Genomic DNA, 8,239 nt, shown 5'->3' with positions numbered 1-8,239 from the left:
TGGTACTGGAGGTGGTGATGGTTGGCATGAGAGTGGTACTGGAAGTGGTGTTAGCTGGGATGATAATGGTACTGGAGGTGGTGATGGTTGGGATGAGAGTGGTACTGGAGGTGGTGATTGCTGGGGTGAGAGTGGTACTGGAGGTGGTGTTAGCTGGGATGAGAGTGGTACTGGAGTGTTATGATCTCAGCCTGCAGGAGAAACGAGTCTCCCTTCTTGAGAGTTATTCAGCAAGCCTGACCTAACTAGAAGGTCTAGCAAATATTGAGGTGATAACCCATATGAAAAATGGCTGGTTGGATATGTAAAAACAATTTAAGATTATGGGCAGTAAGTAAGGAAATAGATAAATGACTGGCTAGGAGATGTGGACACTTTGCTGGAGGCGTGAGGCTCGCTTCCGGAGGACCTTGACCTCACTTGAGTGCCAGACATCGCAGGGGGAAGCCGCGCTCCGTTTGAGCTCCCGCCAGAAGGGAACCCCTAGTGATATATCTCTAAGAGAAGAGAAGTGTGCAGACGTGCCAGCTGTGGAATCGAGCTGGGGACGTGTGGTCTCAAGTCGTGGACGATAATTAGTGAATATTAAGCCGCCCGGAGGCATTATTGTGGGCTGTGTGGAGCGCCCTGACCAGACGCCGTCAGAGGGAAAGCGCCCTCGACCAATTAATCTGTGGTAAGCACGATAAACGCCAGTTCATAGTGATTACTTGTAGTTTGGTCGTGTGCCCAGCGACAGTAGCAATGTTTATGTATAAGTTAGACATGTTTTAATAAGGCAGAAAGCCTGAAATAGGAGAGTGAAGAGGGAGGAGCACGGAGCGACGTCCGTCCACTCTGAGCGCTGGCGGACGACTGAGGGAGCCTGGCTCCGGATGGAGGAAGACCCTCCCAGCGAGTGAGGACGCCGCCGCCAGGCGAGGTGGAGTATGGACCCGCCCAAAACGGGGGAGTCCACTCTCACTGTATGTAGAGGACAGATAGAGGTTTGAGGCAAGCATATTGTGTGGTTATTTTTGTTTATGTGTTAAAGGGGAACATTTTATTGGAGTGTCGATGGGTTGCAGGTTTGTTCTTTGGGGAAGAAGTTGCTGAGAACTTCGAAGCCAGCAGAGGAAGTAGCTGATGAGACTCCAAGGTAGTGAAGCAGAGGACCTCGAGCTGTGAGGAGAAGCAGCAGTGAAGAGGAGTGTCACGTGCTTCTGTAGAGGTGGTGTAGCAGCCAAGAGAGCTGTGGAAGAACCTAACAGAAGGGTGAAGCACCGTAGTTGCACAAGGAAACTTCATGATAGCAGCCTGGAGGAGCTGCAGAGGATCCTGGTAGTGAAGCCCGGCAGAACCTAAGGATATTAGGGTTGTGAACTTCCAGAGGTGGAAGGGGAAGTTCTGGGGGATTACTTATAGGGAGTTGATAGTGTTTGGTTGTCAGTAGCGTGCAAGACGCAGTGAGAGGTGAGTGACTGTTGGCATCCTTATGTCAAGGAGTTTCTTATATTGAAGTATCAATGAACATTTATACTGGTATATGTTATTGCATTCAAATGCTGGTTTTCTATATATATATGTTATCTTGCTGATGGTGCAACAGTGTGTGGGCTTGACCAACTTGAGGAGGTTAATAGTACCAGGTGGTGAACCAGGAGTTGGGATACCACTTGATAAGCTGATAATAGAGTTCTGATGGTATTGGAGTGCAACCTGATTTGGATATTATAGAGTATAGGATTCATTATTATTAGATGTGTGTATGTATCGTGTATGTGCTTTGTTCAGTAAATGTGTTACAATTTGCTGGTGTTTGCCCTTGTCCTAGTGAGGCTTCCCAGGAGGTGGTAAAGAAGGAGAGAGAGAGAGGAAGAACCATGAACCACTGCTGTGGACAGGGTAGGAGGTAATACTGGTAAGTCATAGGGGGATTGAGGAGATCATATCTCATAAGGAGAGAGTGGGGAGTCACAGCGGCTCGAGTGGGTGTGTGCACGTGACAACGAGGCTAAGTGTTGGAGCCGCATCCCCTGAACGTGTGACGTTGAGCCCCTCTCCAAGAGCCAGAAGCGCCAAGGGTGATCTCCTAGTATAAGCACTCTGCCGAGTTGTGGGTTGGGTTGTCCATAGAGAAGGATCAACGACGACAACACCAACCAACCCACAGTCTATATAATAAATTGGGGGCCTGTGTCCGGGAGAGTGAACTGACACACCCACACCCTGTCCAAGAGTGGATTTGTACACCCTTGCTGAGATAAACTGTGTGACCGCAGGTGTATATTTTCTCTTGGGAAGACTCACAGGACAAAGATGGATAAGGTGCAAGCGTTTGTGGAGTCAGGCAAGCCTGAGGATTTAGAAGGTTGCACGAGGGATCAATTGAAACAAATAGCAGAAAAATGTGGCATCAGGTTGAAAGCATCTAAAGTAGCTGGGATGAAGGATGAGATCCTGAGGCAGTTGAGAGCCAGAAGTGAAGCGGCAGAACAAGGAGCCCAGGAAGGAGCTGAAAGTAGAAAGGAGGATGATGGGCAGGATGACGTGAGATCCCAGGGATCGAGTAGGAGCAGCAAGAGTAGCCGCAGTAGTAGGAGTGGCCGGAATAGGAGCTTGGAGAGATTCCAGTTAGAGCTCCAGATGCAGCGTGAGGACAAGGAGAGACAGTTCCAGCTGGAAAAGATGAGATTGGAACTCCAGATGAAAAATGAAGCAGAGAAGGAAAAAGAAAAAACCAGACTGGAAATAGAAAAAGAGAAAGCAAGACTAGAGGTCGAAAAAGAAAAAGCCCAGGTCGAAAAAGAAAAAGCCCAGGTCGAAAAAGAAAAAGAGAGAACAAAACAAATGCAGATAGAAGCGAATAGAACCTTGGCTGAGCAGAGGATTGAACATGGGTTGCCAGAGAGCACCACCCAGGTATCACACCCACCAGAGGTTAGGGTTAGGGAGAAGGACATTCCCTTGTTTGTTCCCGAAGAGGCAGAGAGCTTCTTCGAGCATTTTGAGAAAGTAGCCAGTATCAAGGAGTGGCCACAGGAGGAATGGGCCCAGCTGGTCCAGTTAAGATTGACCGGTGCAGCCAGGGAGGCATACACCCAATTGTCACTGGAAGAGTGCCAGGATTACGCCACAGTAAAGAGCAGCATATTGCGCTCGTTTCAGTTAACCCCAGAAGCTTATAGGAAGCGCTTCAGAGAGATGATCAAAGTTGGAGCGTGTACGTTTGCTGAGACAGCAAGGGATCTGGAAAGACGATTCCAGAAGTGGATTGAGGCTGCTGGAGTTGGATCTTATGCTGACCTGAAGCAACTGATGGTCATGGAGAAGTTCTTGGAGATGATGCATCCCGAAACAAAGTTCAAGATCCAAGAAGCAGGGATAAAGGAGGTGAAAGATGCCGCAGATAGGGCGGATATGATTACTGAAGCGTACAAGAGCTTAAGGGAGAACAGAGTGAGAAGCGAGGCGAGACGCAGCAATGGAAGATCCAATGGAGTCTGGGGAGGAAGAAATTATGAGAGACCCAGAGGAGTCTGGGGTGAGAAAAATTTTGATAAATGGGCAGATAAAAGTAAGTACCCTAAAACTCAGAAGAGTAGGTCGCGCACTTCATCTGAAAGTGAGGATGGAGGAGCAGAACGAGAAACTGATCGTTATCCAGGAAATCAAGGGTCCAGTAAAGCTCCACAGAGTACGAGTAGTACGTCTGGCCCGAGGAAGTCCAATATGAGTGGGCAGAGTCAGAGCTACTCTGGTACATATAGAAGAGATTTCTCCCAGATGAGATGTTACAATTGTAACGGATTGGGTCACGTGATGCGAGATTGTCGGCAGGGCAAGAGAGTTGTGACCCTGGCCATGTGTGACCCCCGAGGTAAATATACTAATGTGTTCCGAGACAAACCACAGAAAGTGAACTTAGTGAACGAGAGGTATAAGCCGTTCATGAGCAAAGGTTGGATCAGAATAGGAAGCCAACCTGAAGTAGAAGTTGGTATCTTAAGAGATACCGGAGCTAATCAGAGCTTGATTGCGAGAAGCCTGATTGGGAATGATCGACGGTTAGCTGGCAGTGGGAAGATGAAAGTATATGGGTTATTGTCGGAGAGTGACATGCCCGTTTGTACTGTCCAGCTAAGGTCGGAATATGTGTCGGCGGAGGTGATGTTGGGAGTGTGCCCCGACATACCTGTTCCAGGAGTCCAAGTGATCCTGGGGAATGACTTGTGCGGGACAAAGGTGTTGCCAAGAGTCATAGCGGAGACTGTGCCAGAGGAGTGCCCAGAAGGCCACTGCACGGGTGGGACGCCTGAGAGTGTGAACCTGACTGACATCCGAGGGGATGAGTCAGGAGACCGCCAAGCCATTGAGTACCCCGTCTCGGTAGTGAGGAAGGCAGAGGTGGCCGACAAGGAAGACGCTGGAGAAGATGATACAGTGTCGATTCAACCAGTGGAAGATATCGATGTAGATATAGCATGGCTGTTTGATGAAGGTCCAGCCCAGGCAAATGGAGTCTCGGTGAGGTCGAAAGTGAAGATGGCCCAGCCGAAGAAGAATACTGTGAAGGGAGTTGACCGGAAGAGAGCCCAGACTGCTGAAATTGAGAGTCGGAAGGCGAATGCAACTGTGCTGAGTAGGAATGAGGAAGGATGTGGACAGACTGAAGACGGGAATAGAGCGTCAAGTGGTCCACGAGCACAGAGGCATATGGATAGTGGAGTTAAGTTGTTTGAGATGTCAAGAGTTGGCATGTTTCACAGACAACGTGGAGGAGAAATAATGAAGAAGAGTGATAGTCGAGAAAATGAGAGGAGAAGAGACAGTATGTGTGGAGAGATGCTTACGAGCACTTTGGGAGAGGCAAAGCGACATGTATGGTCGAGTGCTGTTGGATGTAGTGCAGTGCTCGAAGAAACTTTTAGGGAACGAAGAAGAGTCGAAGGAGAAGAAATGGAGTGGTATAGAAGTGAAAAGTGTAGGAAGAGGATGATGATGCAAGCATGGAGGAATAGAAGAAAGCCGAGGACTCGATGGGAGTCGAACAGGATAAGGTCTCAGATAAATGAGGAGACGAAAGGGAGGATCGTCGGTGAAGACCAGGGAGTGAAGTATGATGGCAGGAGACGAAAGTATAATGGCAGTAGATGGAAGTATGAAGACGACAGAGGAGATACAGACAGTAGATGTCTGACTCTGGACGTGAAGAGAAGAAGACGAGGAAACGGAGGGTGGAGACAGTAAGTAGAGTGGACCAATGGATTGCAGGCGTCCAAGGAGGACAGCCTAGCCAAGAGGTGCTAGAGAAGTCAAATCGTTTGTGAGAAGACCATGTTTCTGGAGAGAGGTGAGCCAGATGTTGCAAGGAGCAACGAACTAATTGTAGACTCCTAAGAGAGTATATCGGGTGAAGAACGAGACAGTGTGGTGGCGGATGTATTATCCCGAGCTTTGCCACTGGAATAACTCTCAAAAATAAGGGGAGGGGAGTGTTATGATCTCAGCCTGCAGGAGAAACGAGTCTCCCTTCTTGAGAGTTATTCAGCAAGCCTGACCTAACTAGAAGGTCTAGCAAATATTGAGGTGATAACCCATATGAAAAATGGCTGGTTGGATATGTAAAAACAATTTAAGATTATGGGCAGTAAGTAAGGAAATAGATAAATGACTGGCTAGGAGATGTGGACACTTTGCTGGAGGCGTGAGGCTCGCTTCCGGAGGACCTTGACCTCACTTGAGTGCCAGACATCGCAGGGGGAAGCCGCGCTCCGTTTGAGCTCCCGCCAGAAGGGAACCCCTAGTGATATATCTCTAAGAGAAGAGAAGTGTGCAGACGTGCCAGCTGTGGAATCGAGCTGGGGACGTGTGGTCTCAAGTCGTGGACGATAATTAGTGAATATTAAGCCGCCCGGAGGCATTATTGTGGGCTGTGTGGAGCGCCCTGACCAGACGCCGTCAGAGGGAAAGCGCCCTCGACCAATTAATCTGTGGTAAGCACGATAAACGCCAGTTCATAGTGATTACTTGTAGTTTGGTCGTGTGCCCAGCGACAGTAGCAATGTTTATGTATAAGTTAGACATGTTTTAATAAGGCAGAAAGCCTGAAATAGGAGAGTGAAGAGGGAGGAGCACGGAGCGACGTCCGTCCACTCTGAGCGCTGGCGGACGACTGAGGGAGCCTGGCTCCGGATGGAGGAAGACCCTCCCAGCGAGTGAGGACGCCGCCGCCAGGCGAGGTGGAGTATGGACCCGCCCAAAACGGGGGAGTCCACTCTCACTGTATGTAGAGGACAGATAGAGGTTTGAGGCAAGCATATTGTGTGGTTATTTTTGTTTATGTGTTAAAGGGGAACATTTTATTGGAGTGTCGATGGGTTGCAGGTTTGTTCTTTGGGGAAGAAGTTGCTGAGAACTTCGAAGCCAGCAGAGGAAGTAGCTGATGAGACTCCAAGGTAGTGAAGCAGAGGACCTCGAGCTGTGAGGAGAAGCAGCAGTGAAGAGGAGTGTCACGTGCTTCTGTAGAGGTGGTGTAGCAGCCAAGAGAGCTGTGGAAGAACCTAACAGAAGGGTGAAGCACCGTAGTTGCACAAGGAAACTTCATGATAGCAGCCTGGAGGAGCTGCAGAGGATCCTGGTAGTGAAGCCCGGCAGAACCTAAGGATATTAGGGTTGTGAACTTCCAGAGGTGGAAGGGGAAGTTCTGGGGGATTACTTATAGGGAGTTGATAGTGTTTGGTTGTCAGTAGCGTGCAAGACGCAGTGAGAGGTGAGTGACTGTTGGCATCCTTATGTCAAGGAGTTTCTTATATTGAAGTATCAATGAACATTTATACTGGTATATGTTATTGCATTCAAATGCTGGTTTTCTATATATATATGTTATCTTGCTGATGGTGCAACAGTGTGTGGGCTTGACCAACTTGAGGAGGTTAATAGTACCAGGTGGTGAACCAGGAGTTGGGATACCACTTGATAAGCTGATAATAGAGTTCTGATGGTATTGGAGTGCAACCTGATTTGGATATTATAGAGTATAGGATTCATTATTATTAGATGTGTGTATGTATCGTGTATGTGCTTTGTTCAGTAAATGTGTTACAATTTGCTGGTGTTTGCCCTTGTCCTAGTGAGGCTTCCCAGGAGGTGGTAAAGAAGGAGAGAGAGAGAGGAAGAACCATGAACCACTGCTGTGGACAGGGTAGGAGGTAATACTGGTAAGTCATAGGGGGATTGAGGAGATCATATCTCATAAGGAGAGAGTGGGGAGTCACAGCGGCTCGAGTGGGTGTGTGCACGTGACAACGAGGCTAAGTGTTGGAGCCGCATCCCCTGAACGTGTGACGTTGAGCCCCTCTCCAAGAGCCAGAAGCGCCAAGGGTGATCTCCTAGTATAAGCACTCTGCCGAGTTGTGGGTTGGGTTGTCCATAGAGAAGGATCAACGACGACAACACCAACCAACCCACAGTCTATATAATAGGAGGTGGTGATGGTTGGGATGAGAGTGGTACTGGAGGTGGTGATGGTTGGGATGAGAGTGGTACTGGAGGTGGTGTTAGCTGGGATGAGAGTGGTGCTGGAGGTGGTGATGGTTGGAATGAGAGTGGTACTGGAGGTGGTGATGGTTGGGGTGAGTGTGGTACTGGAGGTGGTGTTAGCAGGGATGAGAGTGGTACTGGAGGTGGTGATGGTTGGGATGAGAGTGGTACTGGAGGTGGTGATGGTTGGGATGAGAGTGGTACTGGAGGTGGTGATGATTGGGATGAAAGTGGTACTGGAGGTGGTGTTAGCTGGGATGAGAGTGGTACTGGAGGTGGTGATGGTTGGGATGAGAGTGGTACTGGAGGTGGTGTTAGCTGGGATGAGAGTGGTACTGGACGTGGTGATGGTTGGGATGAGAGTGGTACTGGAGGTGGTGATGGTTGGGGTGAGTGTGGTACTGGAGGTGGTGTTAGCAGGGATTAGAGTGGTAATGGAGGTGGTGATGGTTGGGATGAGAGTGGTACTGGAGGTGGTGATGGTTGGGATGAGAGTGGTACTGGAGGTGGTGATGGTTGGGATGAGAGTGGTACTGGAGGTGGTGATGGTTGGGATGAGAGTGGTACTGGAGGTGGTGATGGTTGGGACGCGAGTGGTACTGGAGGTGGTGTTAGCAGGGATGAGAGTGGTACTGGAGGTGGTGATGGTTGGGATGAGAGTGGTACTGGAGGTGGTGTTAGCTGGGATGAGAGTGGTACTGGAGGTGGTGATGGTTGG

At 49.2% G+C, this 8,239-nt stretch overlaps 1 protein-coding gene across 2 annotated transcripts; it reads left to right on the top strand.

Annotated features, from left to right (window-relative positions):
- The first annotated feature begins 268 nt into the window (after positions 1-268).
- On the top strand, positions 269-7,089 carry LOC138350612 (uncharacterized). Of its 2 annotated transcripts, none has more exons than XR_011222158.1 (2): positions 269-5,975; positions 6,367-7,089. XR_011222158.1 is itself a non-coding variant. In XM_069301642.1 (2 exons), the coding sequence occupies exon 2, from the start codon at positions 2,299-2,301 to the stop codon at positions 5,227-5,229; it is 2,931 nt and encodes a 976-aa protein (XP_069157743.1). In that variant the 5' UTR covers positions 269-676; positions 1,068-2,298; the 3' UTR covers positions 5,230-7,089. The 2 variants fall into 2 exon arrangements, 1 of the variants encoding a protein (XP_069157743.1); XM_069301642.1 differs by having other exon boundaries at positions 269-676; positions 1,068-7,089.
- The last annotated feature ends 1,150 nt before the right edge of the window (positions 7,090-8,239 follow it).

This window comes from Procambarus clarkii, chromosome 46 (assembly GCF_040958095.1).
Source record: "Procambarus clarkii isolate CNS0578487 chromosome 46, FALCON_Pclarkii_2.0, whole genome shotgun sequence".
Classification (NCBI taxonomy): Eukaryota; Metazoa; Arthropoda; class Malacostraca; order Decapoda; family Cambaridae; genus Procambarus; species Procambarus clarkii.
This window is presented reverse-complemented; position numbering and strand designations above follow the sequence as displayed.